The sequence below is a fragment of the Triticum aestivum genome, chromosome 4B (assembly GCF_018294505.1).
Source record: "Triticum aestivum cultivar Chinese Spring chromosome 4B, IWGSC CS RefSeq v2.1, whole genome shotgun sequence".
Taxonomy (NCBI): Eukaryota; Viridiplantae; Streptophyta; class Magnoliopsida; order Poales; family Poaceae; genus Triticum; species Triticum aestivum.
This window is the reverse complement of record NC_057804.1, coordinates 445724411-445737183: the sequence shown is the minus strand read 5'-3', so window position 1 is coordinate 445737183 and position 12773 is coordinate 445724411. Positions and strand designations below refer to the sequence as shown.

At 55.8% G+C, this 12773-nt stretch overlaps 1 protein-coding gene across 1 annotated transcript; it reads left to right on the top strand.

The window, feature by feature from the left end:
• The first annotated feature begins 8814 nt into the window (after window positions 1–8814).
• Window positions 8815–12119, top strand: LOC123092616 (RNA polymerase sigma factor sigB). The gene is made up of 6 exons (XM_044514418.1): window positions 8815–9307; window positions 9452–9979; window positions 10358–10588; window positions 10689–10829; window positions 11264–11461; window positions 11576–12119. Exons 1-6 carry the CDS (start codon window positions 9056–9058, stop codon window positions 11867–11869), a joined length of 1644 nt encoding a protein of 547 aa, XP_044370353.1. The 5' UTR covers window positions 8815–9055; the 3' UTR covers window positions 11870–12119.
• Window positions 12120–12773: the final 654 nt, after the last annotated feature.

The window sequence follows — 12773 nt, the reverse complement described above, 5'->3', positions numbered from 1 at the left end:
CTACGCCTCCTACGGATTGATAAACCTTAGGTCATCCACTTGAGGAAAATTTGCTACTGTCCTACAAACCTGTGCATTTGCAGGCCCAACAACGTCTACAAGAAGAAGGTTGTGTAGTAGACATCACACCACCGTCTCTATCGTTCTCCCTGAAGCTCCAGGCGCTCCCTTGGCTTGATTTATCATTTACTTCCCTGCTAGTTGCTCTTTGGACAAACTTGTTATTTTGCGCAATTCCACCCACTGGGGGTGTATTCAAACTTTGTTGAATGCCGGCCTTCAGAAGGCTCTTTGATGTAAATATTATTATGCATGTGTTTGGCTTTCCTTCCGACTTGCTTTTTATCTTTCAACTTTCTTCCTTTGCCGCCTTCCCTTGGTTGCCGCCTTCCTATCCGGATAGCTGCTCTGCAGTCTGTGGCCGGGTAAGGAGTTCGGCCGTCTAGGAAGGCAAAGGTTCAAGCTTTCTTAGATTTCGGCAGAGTAGGAAAGGAAGCCGGCCAGCCGACTGCTTCGACAGTCGGTTGGCGATGGGGGAAGCCGGCTTGTGTTATGTAAGTTCGTTAGTCCTTAGCCATTTTTCATGTGGGCATCCTTTCTGCCTTTAGCTCTTGCTAGTCGAGCAGCTGATTCTTCGAGCTGCGACTCTCGCAAGAGAGGGCTTGGGTGCCGGCACATTACTTGTCTGACTGCAGGTAGAACTTGGACATAACTCAAGGCGGCAAGTCCCCGAGCCGACCTAGTCGAACCCGGTGCCGGACGGAGAAAGTAAGTGCAGTAGGGTAATCATGGGAGTGATACCCATCATACATAGATAAAGTAGGGCAGTCCCCGAGAACTCCTCGGGGGCCCGTTGTCTCATACTTAATACAAAGGATAGCGTGATACATACTGCATTTCAACTGTAAAATCTTCGAAGAAGATTGGCGTTCCACGGGCGCTCCGACTCCTTGCCGGAGTCGTCTCTCTTGCGTGCCTTCAGCTTCTGTGCGTCGATTAGGTAATAGGAGTCGTTTCCCAAAGCCCGGCTGATGACGAAGGGGCCTTCCCAGGGGACCGAGAGCTTGTGCTGGCCGGCTGTTCGCTGGACTAGTCGGAGCACAAGGTCTCCCTCTTGGAAGGTTCTTGGCTTCATTCTCCGACTGTGGTACCGGCGTAGTCCTTGCTGGTAGATGGCGGACCGACTGAGGGCTAACAGCCGGCTTTCTTCCAGCAAGTCAACGCCGTCTTCTCTAGCTTCCTTGGCCTCCGCTTCCGTGTACATGGTGACGCGAGGTGAGTCGAACTCAATGTCAGTTGGGATGACAGCCTCAGCACCATATACAAGGAAGAAGGGAGTGAAGCCGGTCGATTTGTTCGGAGTAGTGCGCAGGCTCCAAAGGACGGCCGACAGCTCATCGAGCCAGCAGCCGGCCGAACGCTCCAGCGACACGACCAGTCGAGGCTTGATGCCGGAGAGAACGAGGCCGTTTGCTCGCTCGACTTGGCCGTTTGACTGCGGGTGGGCAACAGACGCTAAGTCTAGTCGGATGTCGTGTGTCGCGCAGAAACGTGCCAATGCTCCCTTGGCGAAATTTGTGCCGTTGTCGATGATGATGCTGTGTGGGACGCCGTACCGGGTTGTAATGTCGGTAATGAATGTCACGGCAGTCGGGCAATTTAGCTTCTTGATCGGCTTTGCTCCGATCCACTTGGTGAATTTGTCTACGGCGACAAGCAGATGTGTCATGCCGCCGCGCGCCGTCTTGAATGGTCCGACCATGTCCAGTCCCCAGACGGCAAAGGGCCAAGTGATGGGGATGGTCTTGAGTGCAGAAGCTGGTAGGTGTTGCTTGGAGCCGAAGACTTGGCACCCTTTGCAGTGTTTGACTAGTTCCTTGGCATCCTCCAATGCAGTCGGCCAGAAAAATCCATGGCGGAAGGCCTTGGCGAAGAGCGCTCTGGAGGCGGCATGGTGGCCGCATTCACCTTGGTGGATGTCTTCGAGGATTGCTATGCCCCTCTCTTGTTCGACGCAGCGCTGGAAGACTCTGATAGCGCTGCACCTAACTAGCTCTCGATTCATTATTGTGTAGGCTCCGGCTCGGCGTTGGACTTGTTTGGCCGAGATCTCATATCAGTCGGTAGTTCTCCATTCACCAGAAACCGGAGGATGGGCTGAGCCCATGATGGAGCTGTGATTTCTTCTACTGCCAATACAACTACTGCAACCAGGGTGGGCGGGCTGGGTTGTGAGGAGTTGGGGTCGGCCTCCGCCTGCTGTGCCACTGCAGTCCCCGGGCCGGGTTCGGCTACGGCAGTCCCCAGGCCAGGTTCGACTATGGAAGTCCCCGAGCCGGCTGCCGAAGTCCCCGGGCCGCCTGCCTGGTCCTCGAAGTCGGATCCAACTGCGTCGGGGTCAAGCGACACGAAGATGGAACTGGATTCCGAAGACGGCTTGACAGATGGCTTGAGGAGGCGTTGGAGGGCGACGTCGGTTGGTATAGCTTGTCGGGTGGAACCTATCCGTGCCAGGGCATCTGCTTGCTCATTATCGGCTCGTGGCACGTGAAGGAACTCGCACCCCTCAAAATATCTGCTGAGCTGCTGGACAAGGAAACGGTAGCTCGCCATGTTTGCGTCCTTGGCATCCCAGTCACTGGATGATTGCTGCACCACTAAGTCTGAGTCGCCATAACACAGGATCCGGCGGATGCCGAGTTCCTTGGCTAGCCGGAGCCCGTGTATGAGCGCCTCATACTCGGCCACATTGTTGGAGGCGGCAAAGTGGATTTGCAATGTATATCTGAGTTTGTCGCCTTTGGGAGAGGTGAGGACAATGCCGGCTCCCAAGCCGGTGCGCATCTTGGATTCGTCAAAATGCATCCGCCAATGAGTGGAGTCCGGAGCCGGCGGCAGGTACTGGGTCTCGGCCCAGTCGATGAGGAAGTCGGCCAATGCTTGGGACTTGATGGCGATGCGGGGCTGGTAGTAGATCGTGTATGGAGCCAGCGCAATGGCCCATTTCGCCACTCAGCCGAATGCATCCCGGCTGCCTATGATCTCGGCGAGCAGGGCAGTGCATACGACCGTGATGGGATGCTCTTGAAAATAGGGCTTGAGTTTCTTGGAGGTGAAGTACACACCATAGCACATTTTCTGATAGTGCGGGTAGTTTTGCTTGGAGGTGGACAATACTTCGCTCAAATAATATACCGGCCTCTGGACTAGCTGAGCTCGGCCTTCTTCTGGGCGCTGGACCACGATGACTGTGCTGACCACCCGGCTGGTGGCGGCGATGTAGAGGAGCATGGGCTCCTTCTCAGTTGGGGCCGCCAAAACAGGCGGCGTGGACAACATCTTCTTCAACTCGTGGAGAGCTTGATCCGCCTGGTCATTCCATTCAAAGTGAGCTGACTTCTTCATAAGTCGGTAGAGGGGGAGAGCTTTCTCTCCGAGCTGGCTCATGAAACGGTTCAAAGATGCCAGGCATCCAGTGAACTTTTGGACGTCTCGCAGCTTGGTAGGGACCTTCATTCTCTCTATGGCCTTGATCTTCACTGGGTTGCACTCAATGCCGCGTTCGGAGACCAGAAAACCCAGAAGTTGGCCGGCTGGTACCCCGAACACACATTTCTTCGGGTTGAGCTTGATCTGAAACCGGCGCAAGTTCTCAAAGGTTTCCTTGAGGTCTTCCAGTAGGTTGCCGCGTTTTTCCGTCTTCACCACAACATCATCTACGTAGACGTGGGCATTTCTGCCGAGTTGCTTGAGGAGGCATTTCTGCATGCAACGCTGAAAAGTGGCACCGGCATTTCTCAGGCCGAATGTCATAGTCAGGTAGCAAAAAGCTCCGAATGGGGTGATGAAGGCGGTCTTCAAGCGATCAGCCGGGTTCAACTTTATCTGGTGGTAGCCGAAATAAGCATCCAAAAAACTCAACAGCTCGCATCCGGCTGTGGAGTCTATCACTTGGTCAATCCTTGGCAGGGCGAATGGATCTTTGGGGCAGGCTTTGTTGAGGCTGGTGTAATCGATACACATGCGCCACTACTTGTTCTTCTTCAGCACGAGGACCGGGTTGGCAAGCCATTCCGGAAAGAACACTTCCACAATGAAGTCGGCTGCCAGAAGCCGGGCTATCTCTTCTCCGACTACTCTTCTCTTCTCTTCTGACAGGCGGCGCAAGGGCTGCCTGACCGGCTTTGCGTCAGATCGGACGTGTAGTTTGTGCTCGGTGAAATCCGTCGGGACACCCGGCATGTCTTTGGGAGACCATGCAAAGACGTCCCGATTCTCACGGAGGAAATCGACGAGCTCGCCTTCCTATTTGCTGTCAAGGCCTGTGCCTATGACAGCGTGCCTTTTTGGGTGCTCCGGGTCCAAGGGTATCTTCTTTGTCTCTTTGGCCGGCTGGAAAGAACCTTGAGCTTCACATTCTTTGGGGTCAGGAGACAAAGCCGGCTGCTTGCCAGCCAGGGCCACAACTCGATCTAGCATTTTCTTGTCTTCAGCGATCACGAGGGACTCAGCCAGGCGACTGCTAGCCGCTGCACACTCAGAGGACTTCTTGTAGTCTCCGGCTATGGTGATAATGCCCTTGGAACTCGGCATCTTCATCTTGAGGTAGGCATAGTGGGGCACAGCCATAAACTTGGCCAACGCTGGTCGGCCAAGCAGTGCGTGGTACGGGCTCTCCAGATCCACTACCTCGAACCATATTGCCTCTCGGCGGAAATGATCCTTGTCTCCAAAGAGGACATCCATCTTGATCTTGCCGATTGGTGAGCAGGACAGACCGGGTACGATGCCTATGGAACACGATCGGGCTAGGCATGAGTTGCTTCGGCTTGATGTTGAGCTTCTCCATGGTATCTCAATACAGAATGTTGATACTGCTCCCGCCGTCTATCAGTACGCGAGAGAAATGAGCGGCGCGCCTCTCCGTCGCCAGGGTAGCATCCAGAACAAGGGCGTAGGAACCGAGGGAGGGCATTACTTCTCGGTGGTCGTCCCGGCTCCAGTTGATGGGTTTCTCCGACCAATGCATAAACTCTGGGTTACTGGAGGCGACCGCGTTGACTTCTTGGTGTTGTCGGCGCCGGCTCCGCCGATCATCCAGTTGGCTTGTGAAGACGACGTAGGAGGCATGCTCGTCAGGGAACTCGTCGTGGACGGCTCCGACTGCAGGCCGAGCGGCCGGCTGCTGGGGGGCAGGAGGCGGCTGGCCCGCAGGCAGAGGCGGCAAAAGCCCTTCGCCCTTGGTGATTCGGGTGAGCCAATGGCACTTTCGGGTCGTATGGTTGGACGGCTTCGCGCCGCTGTGGAACTTGCAGGGGGCGTCAAGGGTTTGTTCGTAGGAGAAAGCCGGCTACCAAGCCGCCCTGCCGCCCTTCGGTTTCTTGGGAGCCGGCCATCCCTCAGGTTGCTCTTCTTCGACCGTTGCCACCTGCCGACTAGTGGAAGGCGGCATCGGGGCCTTGCGCTTGTTGTCGTTCTGGTATGGGCGCCGGGTGGACTCTCCAGCCGGCGTCTTGGGAGCCGGTGCAAGCACTTTCCCAGAGGCGTCGACTCGGAGCTCGGTCTTCATGGAGGAGTCGGCCGTGGCGTATTTGTCCGCAATGATCAACAGCTCATCAAGGGTAGTCGGCTCATCGCAGAGGAGGCGGTGCTTGAGGAGGGTGCCCTCTCGGCACCCGGCCGTGAAGTACTCGATCGCCTGAACCTCGTGCACCCCTTCGCAGGAGTTTCGGAGCTCGGCCCAACGCGTGAGGTAGTCACGAGTCGACTCATCGGGTCCTTGTACACACAAGGAGAGCTGTCGGGGCTTGGGTGCCTACTTGTAGGTGCTGGTGAAGTTGCGGATGAAGGCTTCCGTGAAGTCGAGCCAGCTGTTGATGCTGTAGGGCTTGAGACTGTTGAGCCAGGTGCGTGTCGTGCCTTGGAGCATCAAGGGGACATACTTCACGGCAACGCGCTGGTTGCCGTTTGCTATGCGAACCGCGGTGGAGTAGTCGATCAACCAGTCCTCCGGCTTCACAGAGCCGTTATACTTGGGCGTGTCTCTTGGGAGCGAGAACCCTTTGGGAAAGGGCTCGTCGCGGATGCGGGGGCCTAAACAAGGCGGGCCAACATCATCTTCTTCTTCTAGGGCCAGGGATCGTGCAAGGCGGTCGATCCGATGGCGGACATCGTTCTCGCCGACTCCTTCGCGGCGACCGAGTCGGCCACTGAGAGTCGGATGCTCGATAGGCGGCGGGGTGGGGTATCTCTCCCCGCGAGGTGGATGAGGGGGCAAATCGCCTCGTCTCTCCACGCCTCGGGGACGGCCTTCCGCGTCGCGCTCGATGGTGATTCATGTCCGGCTGCGGCTAGCAACCGGCTCCTTCTCTTGTCTCGTACGGGCACCGCCCGCAGTCGGCGTACGCGACGTCGCGCCGTGTTCTCGGCGAAGGGGGCTTTCAGCTCGGGCGCCGGCTTCGTGGCGCGCTGCAGCCGCGTCGATCAGTTGTTGGATGCGTCTAGTCATGTAGGGGAGCTCGTCGGCCCCTAGTCCATTGAGCTCGTCAACGATCAACTGGGCAGCGCGTAGATTCTCGAGGGGCGTGGCGTAGACTAGGCGGTCCGCACCCAGCATGCTGGCGATGGCCGCGCCTCGTTTCTTGACGGCGCCGACTCGGCTTGGCCCTTCTGGAGGCGTGCCGAAGGCGGCGCGGTCGACTTCGCGCTGGTGGGCTTCCGTGAGGCGTCTCATGGTGTTTATCTTCTGGCCCTCCGCGACGAGGGCAAGGCGGCGAGCCTCCAGCGCCTCGGCGTCGGCATCGGCTGGAATGGGGACAGACAAGTCCTGCAGCACCGCTTACAGGGCGTCGTGGGTGTTTTCGCCGGAGGCGGCTCCGTGACTGATGACTAGCACCTCAGTGACGGTGCTGCCGCCACTGTCAGCTCGCGGGAGGGGATCGTCGAAGACGATCACGTCGGAGGGGCAGGCGTCAAGCGATGCCATGTCGGGGTCGACAAGCATCGGGGCGGTGGAACCGACCGACTCCAAGTCCGCGGTAGGCTCGCCGGAGACGTGGAGTTGGTCGAGGAGGCTGACGAGGCGGCTCTCGAGGCAGCCGGTGCCCACGTCGGATGCGGGCTCGTCGGAGATGCAAACCTCGCCAAGGAGGTCAGCGAGGCAGCTTGCTGCGCAGACATCGTCGACACTTTGCAGCGCGTCGGGGCAAGCGCCGTCGGGCGTGCCAGGCTGGCTATGCTCGCTGGGGAAGAAAAGAGTTCCCGTCCAGAGCAGGTCCCCGGACGACGGTGCACCTGGGCCCACGGTGGGCGCCAAATGTCGGGTGGTAGGTGCGACATATGGCAACAGATGGCTTATCATTGTGGGAGCCAGTAAGACATCGCCGGTGCCTGGAAACGGAATGAGGCGAAGACATACACGCCGGCGAATCTTACCCAGCTTCGGGGCTCTCCGTGGAGATAACACCCCTACTACTGCTCTGCGGGGTCTCCGCATGATCACTAGATCAACAAGTAGCTACAAGACGCTCCTTGAGCTGTTCGGTGGCAGGAGGAAGAGGGGCAAGGCTAGCTCTCTCCTCTCCCGATGGCGGTGTCTAAAACTCTCTGTGTTCAACCCTTTGCATGGGTGTCCCGGGGGGTTTATATAGGCCTACCCCCCGGGGTACAATGGTAATCCGGCCGGGCGCGGGCCCGGGCTGTCAGTGTCTACAACCGTCGTCTTCTCCGCCGGCTTCTGGGGCCCGCCGACTGGTGGGTCCCGTCGGGGGCTGGTTACTGTGGCCTCGCCTCTGATGACGAGGGTTCTGTCGAGGTAAGCATGGCTACAGTGCTGCCGCCTTGCGGGCTCCTGCTGTAGCCATACCGCGTCTCATCCGCTTAATGGTGCTCGCGCCCCGAGGGGAGCAAGCTGGCTACTGGAGGCCGACCCGGTCTTGGGCCGGCTGGGGGAGGCCAGGCCCCCTTCGGATGTCTCTCTGACCGAAGGGGCCCGCCGCCCGCGGGCCGTACTGGCATCCCGTCGTGGATGGCGTCATGATTCTCATGGCAACAGTGCCACGCCGGACGGGGCATGGCCGCCCCGTACGGCGTACTGCGGCCATGTATCTTCCGGGATTCGGGGGTGGCAGGGTTTGCTGTAGCCACGCCCCGTCCCCTCACCGTTATGGGTGATGGTCTTTAGAATGCGGCGTTCGGCCGCCTGCTTTTCGTAGTCGGCCCTTCGCGGGCCGCCTTCTGGGAGTCGGTCCTTCATGGGCTGTTTTCTTGGAGGCGACCCGATCGTGGCGCCCTCCAAAGGTTGTTTTATAGCCGGGCCGCCTTCCGCCCGCCGGCTTAGGCTATAGCCGGCCGGAGAAAGGCGGCCCCACATCTTAGGCGTTTCGAGGTCCGATCGGCCCGTTGTTTTTTCTGATGATCAAAGGGAGCCGGCTAGGCTATCCGTGGTTATTTACTCCGACACTCGGGCCGGGTTGGGCCTAGCCAAGCCCAACGCAAAAAACTCAGGCCCGGGCCCGGCCTGGCCCGCCATCGGGCCTGTTTTCTAGGCCCAAGCCCGGCCCAAACATGTAAAAGCCCGTCGGGCTTCGGGCCGGCCCGGCCCGACCTTCAAGAAAATGTAAAAATGACGGGCCTGGCCTTTGGGCTCAAAATCTAGACCCGAGCCCGGCCCGGGGGCAGCGTCGGGCCGGGCCGGGCTTTCCATGGCCAGGTATACCCGGAGTCCGGACCAGAAATAATATCCCGTGTTGACCGGACTGGGCAGAGCCGCGGAGGCTCGTCGCTCGTTTCCCGGCCCAGGACGCGTACGAGCGGAGGTGGCCGCCGCCTCTTCCGCACGATCCTGTCCCCACCCTCTCTTATCCCCTTCACCCTCCGGACCAAGAGCGCCCACCCTCCCGCTTCTCCCCGACCGTACGGCCGCACCTGACCGCGCTCCCTGCCCCGCAATGCATACCGGAAGCATACCACACTAGCCGGCAGTATCACCTCCATCAGCACCAAGAGCTAGCTAGCCAGCCAGGGAACACAAGGCGCATTCGCCGCTTAGCTAGGGATGTCGTCGTGCCTCGCGCCGCAGTTCAAGTGGCCCCCTTCCACCCGCGCGGCGGTGCCGAGGGAGCCCGGCGCCGGCGGCTGCGCGGCAGGCGGAAGCTGCCGGCCAGGGAGGGTCCAGTGCGCGCTGTCCTCCGCAGCCGTCGTCGAGGCGGAGCGCATGGAGTCCTTAGCCGCAGGAGCGAGGCGCCTGGCGTACGGCGGAGCCGTCGACGTCGGGCCTCCTCCCCCTTCGGATAGCACCAGCCTCCCGGTAATGTCCGCTCACGTGTTCGGCGCTCATGCTCCGGCGGCCGCGATAACTGAACTGTATTATACAGTATAAGATTGGTTTGGAGTGGGCTATGCTGAAATATGTTTGTCCTCGTCTCTTTCTTGCATTGTATATTGGAACCAGGGGGGCTTCGGGGAGGCGCTTCTCAACCAAGAGGCCGTGGTGACGGCCGCGGCCGCGGAGGCCGTGGCTTTAGCGCGAGCAGCCGCGGAGGTCGCCCGAGAAGTTGCCCGGATGGTGCAGACCGACCACCGTCCAGACGTCGGCGACAGCCATGACCTGGTGGAGGACAGCTACTTAACAAGAGAGGTCCTTCGCACCGAGGTGCGGCCGGGGTCTCGGTATGCCCAAGCCCGTTTGCTGGACGACGCGGGGTTTGTCAGCATCTTCAGCGACGAATCCGAGTCGGACGACGACGAGCAGGGCGCCCGGGGCGTGGCTGTCAAGTCGGCACGTCAGCCCGAGAGAAGAGCTCGGAGAGTGAGGGCGGCGATGAAGGCGGCTAAATCTTTCAGTGATCGGAGGCCCGTGACGGCCTCCTCGAGGAAGAGGGTCAAGGGTTGCCGGAATTCTCTGGGCTGCTTCTACAAGATGTCCGGACGGAAGCTTCTGACAGCGAAGCAAGAAGTTGAGCTATCAGAAGGCATTCAGGTAGCGAAGACTAACACAGTGCCAAGGACAAGTGTGATTTTTATCATGCTGTACAAACATACTCCCTCTGGTCATTTTTACTCCGCGTATTAGATTTATGTCAAATCAAATCGTGCAAACTTTGACCAAATTTATGTTAAAAAAATATCAACATATACAATATCGAATATATACACTATGAAACTACATTTCATAATGAATCTAATAATATTAATTTGGCATTGTGGATGTTGACATATTTTTCTATAAGTTTGGTCAGACTAGATATACTTTGACTTGAGACAAAACTTATATGCAGACTAAAAAGGATCGGAGGGGGTACCATATAATGCTGTCCTGTTGCTAGTGTCTGGCTAAGTTTATCATGAACTGACGCAGGATCTCCTGAAGTTGGAGGCTACCCAAAAGGAGGTTGCACACTACAACGGTGGTGAACCAACCTTCGGTCAGTGGGCAGCAGCAGTTGGCACTGATGAGAACACTTTGAGGAAACGTCTCAGCCATGGAATTTACTGCAAAAACATGATGGTCAAATCAAATGTGCGACTAGTAATCTCAATTGCCAAAGAGTTTGAAGGCCCTGGGACAGAGTTTTCTGATCTTATCCAGGTATCTTCTTGTACTTTTCGACGAAGCCCTTCATGGTTATAACTTATAACTCTTTGGAAATGAAATGTTTGACTCGCACTTCATTCCGTGTCCTATACAGGAAGGGATTCAGGGCCTTATAAGGGGCGCTGAAAAGTTTGATGCCTCAAAGGGTTTTAGGTTCTCTACGTATTCTCACTGGTGGATCAAGCAAGCTATACGCAAGTCGGTTCTAGAACAAACCCAAATAATTCGCTTGCCAGTACGTCCTCTTTCTCTTTGTAGGTTCACCACTTGCAACACTTTCACTCTTAATTTCTTGATGTTTATGTAAGCACATCTGGTAATTACTAGTGGTGGTGATGATATATCCCAGTATAACATCACGCGATAGTTAAGTGGTTTTCCATCTGTTTCATGATTCAGAAATTTTAGAGTATAGAACTATGGTGTAAGGTGATTCACAGTTATGACGCGCAGCCTAGTTGATCAAGTAGCACGAAATCTCATAACCAGTATAAACTTCGTATCCTCTGTGTTCATTAATGACTAGTAGTAACCAGGAATCAAACGAACAAAATGGATAATTATGAGAACAGACTAATGCTGCATCCGGATCTTTCTTTGTTAGCCAATGTGATTCCAAGGTCCTGGTATGAGCCCCTATATAATCCGATGGTGCTGTTTGATTTATAGGCGCACATGGCGGAAGCAAGTTCCCGAGTGAAAGAATGCCGACGACGACTCCGACGGCAGCTGAATAGGCTACCGACAAATGAAGAAATCGCGTTGGACACCGGCATGACAGCCAGACGGGTGGAAGCAGCAATGTGCCTCCCAAGGTACAGCGTATCTCTCACTGGCAAAGTCGGGTGCACGGACGTGACATACCAGGTATGCTAACTTCGCTCTGCTCTATCTGAATAACATACACTTCAATCAACAATCGTGCTTGTGGCTACTGAACCTGAATCCCTGCATTTCACCTGGTGTACACCACCACCACAGGAGATCACGGCGGACAAGAGCACGGAGACGGCGGAGGAGACGCTGCACAGATTGTTCATGAAGAAAGACGTGGACAAGGCGCTGGACAGCCTGACCCCTCGGGAGAGGGAGGTGATCAGGTACAGGTTCGGGATGGATGACGGCAAAGCGAGGACCCTGCACGACATCGGGCAGCTGATGGGGGTGAGCAGGGAGAGGATCCGGCAGATCGAGATGGCCGCCTTCCGCAAGCTCAGGAGCAAGAAGAAGGTGACGTCGCTACAGCACTACCTGGAGCCGGCAGAGAGCTGGTAGCTATAGCTATAGCCGGCCGTGTTATGAGTACGTACTACGTCCTTAGCAACGCACGGCCTTTGCTTGCTGGCTGCCGAGTTAGGACTGGATTGCCTGCCGTATTTTTGAAGGATTAACGACAACATATACGATTCACTCTCGAGCCTCTTGTACTATAAATTGTGTAAATGAACGAAACAATCTTAGTAGTCCGTTTCACAAGATCGGCTTATGTGTATCTATGCTTTTGCCACGGATAAAAGTTGCATCAGTCACGTGCTTTTGTAGCGACGCATAAACTTTGCACTATTATTATTCTGGTGCAGTTAGCAAGCTAACTTCCCATTATCTTTTACTCAAAATGCATTGGAAAGTTTCCGTTGAACATGTGTTTCAGTATTTTTTTAGAGAAAAGGGCGCAGGCCGAGCCCGGGAAAAGGCTCAAACCTTGCCTGGCTTTGAACATGTAATGTCAGTTTTTTTTTTTTGCTAGGGTTTTGTAGTGATCTTCTTGATGGCAGCTCGGCCTGACTGCGGTGCAAACTGGTTATGAATGGGTACGGAAAAATTAGTCCGCCATAAAACTTGCTATAAAATGTTTAGAATGTCTCTATATATTATTGAGTTTGTATAGTCTTTAGTAAGTATCATTTGGAGTCAACTAGCGAGATGAGCTCACTTGAATGTTTAGGCATGTTCTTGTGAATGTCTGGATGCCTTCAAACATTTATCCAAGTCGAACAATGTTTTGTTCGTTCAACTGAAACAATTTATAAGAAGTTCAAACATGTGTTGCACTATGTATATATTCTTTAGGAGGAGACGTCATCAGACCTATAGGGTCTACATTCACAGATGCATCCAAAAGTTAGGAACAAACTTCTGGCCTCACTTCAAAGGTTGTATTGGTGCAACTAATGCAACA

Bases quoted from the DNA above. Each gene is read 5' to 3' on its own strand.
- LOC123092616 (XM_044514418.1), top strand. From the start codon at position 9,056: ATGTCGTCGTGCCTCGCGCCGCAGTTCAAGTGGCCCCCTTCCACCCGC. The intron at 9,980-10,357 runs GTAGCGAAGACT...GAACTGACGCAG, and splicing joins AGCTATCAGAAGGCATTCAG to GATCTCCTGAAGTTGGAGGC. The intron at 10,589-10,688 runs GTATCTTCTTGT...TGTCCTATACAG, and splicing joins AGTTTTCTGATCTTATCCAG to GAAGGGATTCAGGGCCTTAT.